A 14,804-nucleotide genomic window follows, 5' to 3' on the forward strand; every position below is an offset into this window, starting at 1 on the left:
GCAATTGCTTCTGGACAGAGGGGTCAGAATCTGTAGTTGCTATGTTGTAAAATGTATAGTTTTCAAGAAAACATACAAGCCATACACACAAAGAATTACCAGTGAGTGACCTGGACATTGGGAAAAAGTCAGGCAGCAGAAATCACTCAGGGATCCAGAGGCCAGATTTAATCGCTTTCAAAGCAGCCATTAATAAATATATTCAAAGAAAAGGGGCAAACCATACATAAAGAAGTAAAGAATGCAGTTATAACCATCAAATGGGAATAGACTCTCAGTAAAAAATAAAATAAATATATATGAACTACATGGAATTTAATCTGTAAAACAGAAAGAAATTAAAAAATAAACCTTGTTTCAGAAAATATGGGATGCCTTTAAATATATCAGTATAACATAGGCATAATGGAGGCACTAGAGTGAGAGGAGAGGGGGAAAGGAGCAGGAATATATTTGAAAACATAATGCCTGAAAAATTTCAAATTTGCTGAAAAAAAAATTGATCTATGCATTCATAAAACCCAGTGACCTTCAAGTAAGGCTAAACACAAAGATTATGTGTAGACACCTTGTAGTAGAAATATTGGAAGTAAAAATGATGAAATCAGCAAGAAAGGAAAGAACAAAGTACTAAGTCATCAAACTGTCTAAAGAAACCAGAGCAAAGAGGACAAGTTAACCCAAAGCAAGTAGATGAAAGAAGGTAGTAAAGATTAAAATAGAAACAGAAGAAGCTGAACCCAGAGAAGCATTAGAAAAAATAAATGAAACTAGCAGCTGGATCTTCAGATGACAAATAAACTTAACAAGCATTTATCCAGACTGACTAAAAACTAAAAAAAAGCTTGCTAATATTAGGACTGAAAGAGGAGATAGACTACAGAACCTACAGATGTTCAAAGTCAAATAAGGAATTACTGCAGATACCTCCGAGGGCATAAGTTTGACTGTAGATAAAAGGGACAGAGTCCTTCTGCAAACTGAACTCACTAAAAAGAGAAATCTGAATAGTTCTATAGCTATTAAATGCCATGAAATTGTAGTTAAAAATATTCCACCAAGGAAACTCCAGTCATAGATGATTTATCTGATGCATCTAATGAAGCACTTAAGGGAGAAGTAATAACCATCACAGCCTTTCAACAATCTAGAAGTATCATTTCCAAATCACATTGTGTGGCCAGTGTTAGTATCAAAACCAGAAAATACAGAAGTAATCTGTAGAGCTCACATTTGATGAGGAATTTTATTCAGAATGAATGAAAAATTCTTGCTAAGGAAGCCTAATGAAAAGAAAGGCAAAGGATGCTGTAAAGAGATACAACTAGATGTCTGTTAAAGGGTTTTAGCGAACAGTTGACAGTGCTAAGTGCTGGTGAGGATGAGGAGCAACCGGAACACACTTCTTTCTACTGGGAGTGCAAAATATTACTTTCCAAAGTTGGACAACTTTCAAAGGAAGTAAAACATTTACCATATAACCCAGGAACCTCACACTGAGGGTTGATTTAAGTAAGATGAATGTGTCTACTCAAACCAAACATTCATACAAGTATTTGTAATAGCCCCCCTTTATTTTATAATTGAATAAAATGCAAAGGACTCTAAATACTTCTAAGTGTAGAATACATGAAAAGATGATATGTGCATACATACAATGGAGTTTGCCTCAGTAATACCAAGAACTGTTATCAGGCCATACAAAAAAGTGGATGATTTTCAGGAACACTATGCAGAATGAAAGATGCTAGACTAAAGTTTTCAGAAACTGAAAAGATGCTAATTTTAATTGGCTTTATATAGCAGAAACAAAAAATTCTTACTAGGCTAGTGGCCAGAATAGTACTTTGTAGATTTTAAAGATTAACTTCAAGTATATACAAACTTTTTAAATTACTCTTTGGATTTTAAATTACTGATTATTCCTGTGCTGGTTGTTTTTGTTTTTGTCAATTTGACACAAGCAAGAGTCATTGAAGAAGAAGGAATCTTAACTGAGAGCATGTCTTCATCAATTGGCTGATTAATGATTGATGCGGGAGGGCTTAGCCCTCTGGGAGCAGTGCCATCCCTGGGCAGGTAGTTCTGGGTAGTATAAGAAAGCAGGCTGTATCTTTGTGGATTTCTGGGGACCTCTCTAGCACTTTGCTTCTTCCTATTCCCATGGGGTCTTCATTTATCATGGTCTCTTTTTCCTTGTTCTCCCTCTCTGTTCTTAGTCCAGCTGGGATCTCCCACTCCCCTAAGCTCACTTTCCCTCGACCCTTGCCCTTCATTTCCCCTCCTCACATCCAGTTTGCTTATGTAGATCTCATCCATTTCTCTGTGGAAAACACATGAACTATGAACCAATAGCTGAGGAGCCCCCAACTGGATCAGGCCTTCTGGATAAGTGAGACAGTTGATTAGTTTTAACTGTTTGGGAGGCAGTGGGGCCGGGACCTGTCCTTAGTGCATGAGCTGGCTGTTTGGAGCCTGGGGCCTGTGCTGGGACACTTTGCTCAGTCTGGGTGAAGGGAGGAGGGCATTGGACCTGCCTGGACTGAATCTACCATGCTGAGCTGAATCCCCAGGGGAGTCCTTGCCCTGGAGGAGATGGGAATGGGGGGTGGGAGAGTGAGGGGGCGGGAAGAGGGAGGACAGGGGAATCCGTGGCTGGTATGTAAAATTAAATTAAAGTATAAAATAAAAAATAAAAAAGAAAGCAGGCTGAGTAAACCATGGAGAATAAGCCAGTAAAGCAACACTCCTCCATGGCCTCTGCATCAGTTCCTGCCTCTAGGTTCCTGTTGCTCAAATTCCTAAATGGTCTTTTTATAAAAAAAACCCAGCGACAGATATTGGGGTAAATGCTGAAAGATCAGAGAGACAAAGGAACAAGCCACAGCTACTTCTCACCTTGCCAACTCCACAAATCCTCTGACTGAATGTCTCTGGTCCTCAGTAGACAAGGCCTCCAGCCAAAAAGGCTTCAGCCAACAAGGCTCTCAGTCGAAAAGCTTTAGTTCCTGTCTCCTCACGACTTATAGACATTTTTCCACTCCACTTCCTTCCTGGTGCTGGGATGAAAGGTGTGTGTGCTTCCCAAATACTGGTAGCAAAGGCATGAGATGTCAAGTGCTGGGATTAAAGGTGTGTGCCACCACTGCCTGGCTCTGTTTCTCTCCTAAACTGAATCAATCTCATGTAATCCAGGGTGGCTTTCAAGTCACAGAGATCCATCTGGATCTCTGCCTTCTGAGTGCTAGGATTAAAGGTGTATGCCACCACTGTCTGTCTTCTCTGTTTAATCTAGTAGCTTGTCCTGTTCTCGGATCTTCGGGCAAATTTTATTAGGGTACACAGTATATCACCACACTGCCCCAACTTTCTTCCTGATGGACTACAACTGTAAGGATAAAGAAGCCCTTTCCTGCTTAAGCTGCTTTTCATCATGGTGTTTATCACAGCAATAGAAGGCAGACTAAGACAGTACCATTGAATGGATTTGCTAAAACTCAAAGAACTATAGAGTGAATCTCATTCACAAAATTTAACTAAATATTTCCTGAAGTTTATAATGAATAGTCAGCCATGGGGTATTCTCTTGTCTTTTTATTCATTATTTGAAGAAAAATAAAATAAATCATTTGTGTTCCTGAACTATGCATGTACTTTTCATATTTTTACTTACCATACCTGAAAAACCTGGAAGCCTTTCAGGACAACTAATTTTTGTATGTTCATATAGAATTTTTTTCTTTTAAAAATCATCATTCACTTTGAGTTATCTTTTGAAAGAAGTCAAGAAATAGCCAGGCATGTAAAGCAACCTGTACTCCCGGCATTTGCAAAGCATAGGCAGGAGCATTGCTATGAGTTTGAGGCTAGCCCAGGCTATAGAATAACCCTGTCTTTATAAAAAACAAAACAAAACAACAAAAATCAAGAGCTGTTAAGATGACTTCCTGGTTAGAGGCACTTGTCAAGCTTCAGGTCCTGAGTTCTATCCCCAGAACCCTCATCACAGAAGGAGAGAACCAACTCTCAATAGTTGTCCTCTGACTTCCACACCCACAATGTGGTATGTACATCCCCACATACACAGAAGTCAATAAGTAAAGTTAAAAACACCAAAAACAGAAACTAGGTTTGAGATTGGAGAAATTACTATAGCTAATAGTTGATCTTAAAAAGGAGATGACAGTTTCTAAAAATGAGAAGAAATATGGTTATAGAACAGAGGCCAAGGAAAAGTAGTTTTGTTTGTGAATTTATTTTTGTATGGCCATGGGGTATTTATAAAGTGGGTCTGATTAGGAAATAAATGTTTTCAATAAATAATTATTTCAGTAAGATTAAAAATTACCACCAAGAGAATAGTTTCCTTTTCACATTTCTACCTGAAAATCAAAATCAAGATAGCTCTATAAAAGTAATAATTAAAACCAAAGGTAAACATTAGTGAGTAATAGTGAACAGTCATAAAAGTTCTGTGCTATGTTTAAAGTGGTGCTGAGAATCAAAGATCCGCTAATAATCTGTTACTTAACCTCAAGAAAAAAACAAATCAAAACAACAACAAAAAAACCTAACCAGGTAAAACCAAAACCAAAACTGAACCTTAGGTCATCAGAACCAATAGATGAAACGTGCTTTCTTGACACACCATGGTGTAATTTGTTTCACGGGCAGCATATGACAGTGGTTCCTGCTTGTGTTCTGTTCGTTTGGCCTTTTTTTCCTTTTCCTTGTGGTACTGGATGGTGTATTTGTGTGTATATATGTTGCTTAGGCCTGTTAAATGATTGCTGAAATATCTTTGGTAAACTAGTGAATGAGTCTTCACATGTAGAATTATTTCTGTGGAAAAATAATGTTCTTTGTGTGTGTGTGTGTGTGTGTGTGTGTGTGTGTGTGTGTGTGTGTGTGTGTGTGTATGTGTGTGTGTGTGCGCACATGCACTGGCACGTGCACCCATACTTAGAGAAGGCCGTGGACAACTTGTGGGAGTTGGTTCTCTCCTTCTATCGTGTAGGGCCCAGGGACTGAAGTCAGACCATCAGATTTGGCAGCAGGCATCTTCACCTACTGAGCCATCTCACTGGCCCTGACATGGATTTCTAAGCTATAGATAAGATATACTCTCGAAGCACAGTTGACTAGATGTTGAAAGATGAATTCACTGCCCAGCTCCCTTCATCCTGTGAAGAGTTTTCCTATATTAAAATTTTAAAAAGTTATTTTAGTTGGTGTTCCTGGTAATATATCATTTGACAATGTCTTTCCCTCTAAAGTTTGTATATCTGATAAAGTACTTTTTAATTTTTCTGGAAACAAAACTTCTCTAACTGACTATTAGTCCATCAGAAGGTATTTTCTTATGGAAGTTGAGCCAAAACTGGAATAATTTCAAAACATAAACCAACAAAAAAACAATTTGTAATCTAGTGTGCCTACTAAAAAAACTAAATAAAATAAGACATCAAAAGTTAGTTTTCATTAGAGAGCATTCATATATCTGTAGTAATGCTTAGCTTAGATTATTATATATTTTATTATTGCTTTTCTGTTTGCTTTTGAAACAAATGTGCAGATGCCTGATGGACTTGTGCTGTTGGAATCTAGTTATTTGGGGCTTTGCCTTCTATGTATTTTCATCTCCATCAGTGTTTCACATGACTGTGCTGTAGCTTCCACGCTAGACATTCTTTTTTTGTGGCATTTGTTCTTGATGTATTTTGAGAGAAGGAGGTTTTCTGAAAAAACATGAAAGAAGTCAGCCTTAAGACTGTTTACACATTGCTCCATCCAAGTCCATGCTGCCTGCGGATTGCAAAGTGGGAGTAGTCAACTTCAAAGCACATCTGGCTGTTGTTACAAAATCAGAAAATAGATTGCTTATTTTCCCTAAATAGACTCAAGAACATGCTTTTCTTTGAATATTTCCCAAACTCAGTGTATTATAAATGAATAAGAACAATGGAATATTGTTACCATTTTCGCTGTTTTTTGTTGTTTTTATGAATTAGAATAGACATTTTTCTTTATTCATAAATTTGAAAAATAATTCATAATAATAGAAACCCTTCACTTCTTTATTTAATGCTTTTAAAGATGAAGGGGGTAGACTAAGACTTACTTCTGTATAGCTGAAATGCTGTATTGTAATTAACTAGACCAATATTTTGTGTCCTGCTTATAAATGGAGAGCTGAGCAAAATAAGTCACAGATGGTTTCCTTGGCCTTTGGTTTTAAATCTAAACTTAATTAGAGCTTAAGCATCTTTGAGACTTGTTTTTACTCTTCCTGTTTCTTCTTATATTTAATTCAGCCTCGTGAGTCAGAGTTGAGTGTGTTCATTGGTGTGTGTGTCTTTGAAGAACTCCCTTTCTGTGTTCCCCAAATGAAGAATGCTAACTTCTTTTCACAATGTACTTTCAGACAGCAGATATTTGTTGAATGTACTTTGTTACTTCCTAGAGCTTGCTGCCTGTATTTAAAGAGCTGCGTGTGTACAGTTCGGCACCTCCTCTTCAGGCACAGTGCTTCAACCTTACTTAGTAAATGCACTGTTGTGATTCATGCATCTTCTAGTAATGCTTTGCATCCTGAACATTGAAGTCAGACTTTCATGCAGCCAGTCTATAGTGTTATCAAACATTTGGTCGTGGTGACTTTGTACTTTGTGCTAATTTGGTTGAGGCTTGGGATCTTTATTTGGCTACTTTTATGTGGATCTTGGAATTGCTATTCACTTTCTCTTCATTGGGATGTAGGCACTGCTGGTAGGTGTTTTTATTTGGTTCCATTGTTGGTCTATGTGCAGGACCAGGAAAGAAATTTAAATTCAGATGGTTTCCAGTACCTTTATGGGATCTAGTCTCTGGGTGAAGAAAACCATGTGAATATTTTCCTGTTCTAGGAACTAAAATGCACGTAATTCCTCAGATCCTGTCTGGTGTTTTGCTCGACTCCTTTGCTATTTTAAATTCTGTTTTTTAAGTTTAGTCCCTCTGTTTTCTTTAATTGATTCTTTATCTTTGCCTTTTGTGTCAAATTGAGTGTAATATCTTCACAATTAAATACAATTTAGCTTTTTGAAAACTGGCTAGAATTTTGGAAGATAGAATAAAATATATGTGAAAAAGCTTGTCTCTTAATCTTAATTTAAGATTAAGTTAAGTGTAATCCAGGGTAAGAACCACTTTCTTCTTTGGAGTCATAATGTTCTTGTTCGTTTTGTGGTTATTGGTGTAGTAGGTTGTGAGCTTATGACATGAAGAAATTTGACTCTTTTGATAATGACTTTTTAATTTTTATTTTATTTGTAAATGAAGTAGTTGGTATAGAAATCATAAAGAATTTATCATAAAGCAATTCAAGAAATGCTTGATTGAAAGGCATTAAATGTGTGTTAGATGCCAGACCTACAAAACTGAGATGACACTATCCTTGTACTTAGTCTGCCCAAAGATGTGTGTGGAAACATAGTGCTGAGCACTCAAGGTATTAGGTAAGGGCCATGAATGTGAAGCCAGGATGCTTAGGAGCTGCTGAGGGGTGGGACCAAATGTAGTTCCCTCTCTCCCTCCTCTTCCCTAAGAATATTGTGGGCACTGGATTGGGGGTTTGGAATAGACTGGTGAATGTGGCAATCACTGTCTTTGTTTTGGGGATCCACTTTTTTTTTGAAAAAATGGGTGCTAGGTCATAAAAAGAGGCAAGCATCCAGGGTGGCACTAGCCTGGTTGGGTTTAATTGTCCTGAGGACCTCATTCTGACTCAGTGAGTCTTGAAGAAGGGGGAAGAATGATTGCAGCTTTGAGCAGGTAGTGCTTGCAAGGTAAAGTTGTCTGGTGGCCCTGGAATGTGGAGTAAGTTGGGGAATAGTGAAGCTGAAAAGATAGCTTTAGGGAGAATCTCAAAGGAATTTCATGTCCTCATTTATGCTGTGAGTTACAGTTAGAGTCGTATCTCTAGTATGTCTAGGGGTGTAGTGACTAAACGGAGATTTAAAGAATGAATACATGTAGACTTAGAGGGTTTGGGAGGCATAACCAGGCAGGTGGGCCCAAGTTCTGGTAACATAGTCAGTCATTCAGATTTGGGAAATGTGAAATGTGAAGTGAAGAGCCTTCGATGAGAGTGGGCACTGAGGTAGGGGCCATGAAGGTGTGTTTAGACACAGAAAGGGAGGTCACAGAAATGTATGTGTGGTACTATAGAACGTGAACTAAATGTTAAGATATACAAAAGACATTTTCACACATAAAATGTATTTTATTCAAACAACTCCAGGATTAATGTCTTTATTTGTAATATTTCAGATAGAAAATCCTCGGTACCTGAGACAGAAGCCTCTTCCAGTTTCTCTGGTAAGTAATGATTTAACTGGACTTTTTCTAGGGACAGGTATCTTTAAATAAAATGAAGTTTTTAAAATATAAAGTAATGTAGATCCACATTAGGAAGGGTAATAGTAATTTTAGTCCTGTTGCTTAGAAGTGAATGAGTCACTTTTTTCTCCAAAGCTAACCTTATTTTGAAATGAGTTTCTGAGACTTGATTAGTTTACTTTTCAAGAGTTGATAAACTAGTCCCGGGCAGTTTTAAATAATTCTTACTGCTTCTACAGATAACTCCAAAGGTCAGCCTGAGAAAGTCTAGCAGTCTTCATGATGATCATTTTCTTTCTCGAATGCATGAGAAAGAGGTAAGAATGAGTTATTTCTCATGTGCCTAGTACTTAACACAGTTGATATTGTATAATAATATCAAGTTGTTTTGTGTAATAGGAGCTTTCAGACTGTACATATATGTGACACACAGGAGAAAGAGGTTAGTTTTCTGGGTTCAAAACCGAATCATGATGCAGACCAGGCTGGGCCTACCATTAAAGAGTTTAATGTGTGTCTCCAATCTTGTATGCCCAGCTCCACTGCTAGGGAGGGTTGTGATGCAGGATTCTTTTCTGACTTAAAGTTCTGATGCTCAGGAGATAGAGGCAATGGCAATTTTTAGAATGAGTGTGTTTGACCTCAGTGAATCCGTGCACCCTCTTTATCTGCTTACTTGTATTTTATCTCCTTAATTACACCACTCTAATTGTTTATTACTATTTATTCATTTATTTTACAACCTGACTGCTGTGTCCCCTCCTTCCTGTACTCCCAGCTCTCCCCACCTTTCCTCTTCCCTTACCCCATCCACTCCTCCTCCTCTATTAAGAGGAAGGCAGGCCTCCCATGTATAGAACCAAACATGGCATATCGAGTTGAAGATTGGACGAGGCAACTCAGCATGAGGAAAAGGGTCCCAAAAGCCAGCAAAAGAGTCAGAAACAGCCCCTGCTTCCACTGTTAGGAGTCTCACAAGTAGACCAAGCTACACAACTGTAACACATATGCAGAGTGCCTAGGTCAGTCCCTTGCAGGTTTTCTGGTTGTCGGTTCAGTCTCTGTAAGCCTCTATGAGCCTAGCCTAGTTGATTCTGTGTGTTTTTATGTGGTTTCCTTGACCCCTCTGGCTCCTACAATCCTTCCTTCCCCTCTTCTGCAGGATTGCCCAAGGTCTGCCTAATGTTTGCCTATGGGTTTGCATCTCTTTCCATCAGTTGCTGGATAAAGCCTCTCTGATGACAATTGGGCTAGGCACCAATCGATGAGTATAGCAGAACGTCACCAGGAATCATTTCACTGATTTTCCTTTTCCAGTCATGTTTGGTTCTGTCCTAAGTCTCTGGGCTATCTGGCCTCCGGGTCCTAGCCCTCCAGGCAGTGTCAGGAGTGGGCTTTCTCTCGTGGCATGGGTCTCAAGCTGGACCAATCATTGATTGACCACTCCCACAATTTCTGTGCCATCTTTATCCCAGCATGTCTTGTAGAAAGGATAAATTGTAGGTTGAAGGTTATGTGGCTTGGTTGGTGTCCCAATCCCTCCACTGGAAGTCCTGCCTAGTTACAGGAGATGGCCAGTTCAGGCTCTTTATCCCTCATTGCTAGGATTCTTAGCTAGGGTCACCCCCACAGATTCCCGAGAAATTTCATTGCTCTAGGTTTCTAGTTTGTCCTAGAGATGCCTCCCAATTCCAGTTGTCTCTCCTAGTACTCTCTACCTCCATCTCCCCATACCTGATTCCTCTTATTCCTGTCTCTCCCAACCCTCTACTTTACCCACGATGTTGATTCTATTTCTCCTTCCCAGGGAGATTCATATGTTTCCCCTCCTTGAGCCCTCCTTGTTACTTAGCCTCTCTGGGGGCTGTGGATTATCATTTACTCTACAACTAATATTAACTTATGAGTGACTATATACTATTTTTGTCTTTCTGGGCCTGGGTTACCTCATTCAGGATGATTTTTTTCTAGTTCCGTCCATTTGCCTGAATTTCTTGATGTCATTATTTTTAATATCTAAGTAATACTTCATTGTGTAAATGTACCACAATTTCTTTATCCATTCTTTGGTTGAGGGACATCTAGGCTGTTTCTAGTTTCTGGAGGATTGTAAATAAAGCTGCTATGCACATAGCTGAGCAAGTGTCCTTGTGGTATGATGGAACATCCTTTGGGTGTATTCCCAAGAGTGGTATAGCTGGGTCTTGCAGTAGATCAATTCCTAATTTTCTGAGATGCCACTGTATGGATTTTCAAAGTCGCTGCACAAGTTTGCACTCGCTCGAGCAATGAAGTATTGGGGAAAATTATAAAGGCCACTCCACGTAGTTAAAAGGAAGATTTATTTAGTGGATGACTTACAAATGAAGGAATGGATAGGTCGCGGGGGTCTGGGGAAGGCATATCGCAATCCAGCGGTGTTCTCTGGAGCTCTGCACAATCAATCTCCACCATCCAGGGTCCAGGCGCAGAGAGTGCGCCCAGAGAGAGCACTTGCCCATCCAGCTCTCAGGTTTCCAGCACCTCCCCTCGCCCCGCCTCGTAGGCGTGACAGTTGCCAGAGTCTCAATGGGGGTTGGAGCTTCCAGATCCAAGCTGGAATGGCTACCCACTACATCTCCCCCTTTTTGTCTAAATAAGAAGGTTCTAAACTAATACAAGACTATATACAAAGGAATGGTTATTAAATATTGTCCAGAAATAATGAGGGATAATGACCTAGATAAGATGTAACTACAACCAATGCAAACAATATCAAGCAAGAAACACACTCTAAAATCCAGAGAAGTATATAGAGCATAGGTAAACGGCATGTTATAAAGATCATTCAAAGGTGTCCTATCCTAAAGAACCTGAATCTAATACTTAATATGTTCTATCTAAGATATTATATATACTAAGTTGTAACTATAACTGCTAGTCTTCAATCCCATCAAAGACCTGAGAAGGAACATAATGGTACCTGAGAAATGGTAGACGGATGCAAGCAACTTCGGGAATCTTGCAAGAGTAGACCAAGACAGCTGGCAGCCTGGACAGTCACCTAATGTTTCTTAGCATTGTTGGTGCATTCAAATTGGCTACAGGCCTAGAGTATCTGACAGACCATTTTCAGAAGCAGGATTTCTGAAAGACCATCTTACCCTGTCTTGGCAGAGTACAGTGGTCGCTTTCCTTGTGTCCCGCTTGTCCAGAAAGGACAGCATTGCATTTGTACTGTCAGCCTTCAAGGCAAGGGCAGTTCTTTGCCCCATAGGCCATTTTGTGCCAAAAAGACAAACTTCCAAATGGAAATGTCTTAGCCCAACATTCTCTCGGGATCAATTGGTGCAGCCAGGAGCAGTTGTGCCTCACGTCAACAGAATTCTAAGTTATTTAAATGCCATATTCTCTAGGTCTATGAAGTGTTTGAAGATTACCTGTCCATCTGACCTATGTATCTGTAAATCTGGATAACCTAACTAACGTAACTATAGAGATGACAGGCATAGGCGACTATAAATCTATAAATCTTATCTACCGAAATAACCTAAGGACTAAGGCTTCACGTAAATAAGGTAAACAGTCTATAAGCAAATGTATGGTGAAGAACGATGACTTCAAAATTGTGACAATACACAAGATATTTATAACAGAGGTAGGAATATATAGTGCGATATGCAATATGACAATAATCTTAAATATATATCAATATACCAAATATCCTAACAGAAGTAGAACATATATAAAGTATGACAGATATAAATTTACATTTGTATCAATATAAAAATGTTTCAAATAAGAGTAGAAATATATGTACATTATAACAAATATAGTTCTGTATTTGTATCAATATACAAATTATCTTAAACAGGAGTATAAAAATAGTTTACATTTGTATCAACATATAAGAATCTATAACAGTACAAATTACAGTGCAAATTGTCTAAGGTTGCTATTTTACTAAGTTTGTTTACTAGTATATACAATGATTTACCATCATATCTTATACCTATCCGTTCCATTTCTCCCCCCCCCCTTTTTTTTTTACAATACTGAGTTAATATTTTCTTCCACCCCCAACCCTACAACCGTCATCCATAACCCTGAGAATTATGAAACCTAAGGGAGAAGGGGCGTCGTTTTCTTAGAATTGCTTCCTGCCGTTTAGGGGGTGATGTTATCTCTGTTGGGTACTGTGAGAAAGCTCAGATAGTTAAATCTCAGTTAGACTAACTGTAGGTTCTGCAGCAAGTTTTAGAGTAATGGGTAAGATTGTCTGAAATTCTGGCAAGAAGTGTAGTATGATGATGATTACCATGGCATCATTCTGGATTGGGTAGAGTTGTTGTTGTTGGGGCCCCATCTTCCTTCTGGAGACTTCTGAGATTGCTATTGGAAAAACTTATTTGTTATCAAAAATGGGAGGTTTGGATTTAAAGAGGACATAGCATGTAAGAAAGGATTCTGAGAAATCAAGAGTAAGCATGGAGAGAATTAGAATTGGGCGCCAGATATTGGGGAAAATTATAAAGGCCACTCCACGTAGTTAAAAGGAAGATTTATTTAGTGGATGACTTACAAATGAAGGAATGGATAGGTCGCGGGGGTCTGGGGAAGGTGTATCGCAATCCAGCGGTGTTCTCTGGAGCTCTGCACAATCAATCTCCACCATCCAGGGTCCAGGCGCAGAGAGTGCGCCCAGAGAGAGCGCTTGCCCATCCAGCTCTCAGGTTTCCAGCACCTCCCCTCGCCCCGCCTCGTAGGCGTGACAGTTGCCAGAGTCTCAATGGGGGTTGGAGCTTCCAGATCCAAGCTGGAATGGCTACCCACTACAATGAAGGAGTGTTCCCCTTGTTCCACATCCTATCCAGCATGAACTGTCACTTGTTTTCTAGTCTTAGCCATTCTGACATGTTTAAGATAGAATCTGAGTTGTTTTGATTTACATTTCCCTCATGGCAGAGGATGTTGAACATTTCTTTACGTGCTTCTTGGCCATTTGAGATTTCTCTGTTGAGAATTCTCTGTTTAGATCTGTACCCCATTTTTTATTGGATTATTTGTGTTGTTGATGCCTAGTTTCTCGAGTTCTTTATATATTTTGGAAACTAGCCCTCTGTCTGATGTAGGGTTGGTGAAGATATTTTCCCATTCTGTAGGCTGCTGATTTGTTGTATTGATGGTGTGCTTTGCCTCACAGAAGCTTTTCAGTTTCATGAGGTTCGAATATTAATCATCAATCTTATTGCCTGTGCTATTTGTGTTCTGTTCAGGAAGTTGTCTCCTATACCAATGTGTTCAAGGCTATTCCCCACTTTCTCTTTTATCAGGTTCGGTGTATCTGGTTCTATGTTGAGGTCTTTGATCCACTTGGACTTGAGTTTTGTTCAGGGTGATAGATATGAATCTATTTGCATTCTTCTACATACTGACATAAAGTTATACCAGTACCATTTGTTGGAGATGCTTTCATTTTTCTATTATATAATTTGGGCTTTGTCAAACATCAGGTGTCCATAGGTGTATAGGTTTATGTCTGGGTCTTCAATTCAATTCCATTAATCCACTTGTCTATTTTTATGTCAATACCATGCATTTTTTATTACTATTGTTCTGTAATAGAGCTTGAAATCAGAGATGGTGATACCTCCAGAAGCTCTTTTATTGTACAGTTTTTTTTTATTGATTGTTTTAGCTATCTGGATATTTTGTTTTCCACATGAAGTTGAGTATTGTTCTTTTAATGTCTGTAAAGAACTGTGTTCGAATTTTGATTGAGATTGCATTGAATCTTAGATTGCTTTTGGTAAGATGGCCATTTTTACTATGTTAATTCTACTGATCCCTGAACATGGGCAATCTTTCCATCTTCTGATATCTTCTTCAATTTCTTTCTTCAAAGATTTGAAATTCTTGCAATACATGTCTTTCACTTGTTGATTAGAGTAGTTTTTATATTATTTGTGGCTATTGTGAAGGCTGTTGTTTCCCTAATTTCTTTCTCAGCCCATTTATTGTTTGTGGATATGAGGGCTACTGTTTTTTTTTTTTAAGTTTATTTTGTATCCTGCCACTTGACTAAAGGTGTTTATCAGCTGTAGGAGGTCCCTGGTAGAATTTTTGGGGTCACATGTATACTATCATATCACCTGCAAATAGTGAGACTTTGACTTCATTTCCAATTTATATCTCTTTGATCTCCTTTTGTTGTCTTATTGCTCTAGCTAAAACTTTAAGTATTATATTGAATAGATATGGAGAGAGTGGACAACCTTGTCTTGTCCTTGATTTTAGTCCTTGATGTTGGCTCTTGGCTTTCTATATATTGCCTTTATTATGTTTAGGTATGTTCCTTGTATCCCTGATCTCTCTAAGACTTTTATCATGAAGGGGTGTTGGATTTTGTTAAAGGTTTTTTTCAGCATCAAATGAAATGATCGTGT

General features: G+C 38.7%; 1 protein-coding gene across 10 annotated transcripts in view; it reads left to right on the top strand.

The window, feature by feature from the left end:
- Cep112 (centrosomal protein 112) overlaps nt 1–14,804 on the top strand; it is a 432,181-nt gene that overhangs the window by 50,644 nt on the left and 366,733 nt on the right. For all 10 annotated transcript variants that reach the window (XM_076543620.1, XM_076543621.1, XM_042283013.2 and 7 more), the window contains exons 7-8: nt 8,311–8,358; nt 8,619–8,696. In XM_076543620.1, the coding sequence (XP_076399735.1) occupies nt 8,311–8,358; nt 8,619–8,696 (126 nt within the window). The remainder of the gene's footprint in view (nt 1–8,310; nt 8,359–8,618; nt 8,697–14,804) is intronic.

Source organism: Peromyscus maniculatus, chromosome 8 (genome assembly GCF_049852395.1).
Source record: "Peromyscus maniculatus bairdii isolate BWxNUB_F1_BW_parent chromosome 8, HU_Pman_BW_mat_3.1, whole genome shotgun sequence".
Taxonomy (NCBI): domain Eukaryota; kingdom Metazoa; phylum Chordata; class Mammalia; order Rodentia; family Cricetidae; genus Peromyscus; species Peromyscus maniculatus.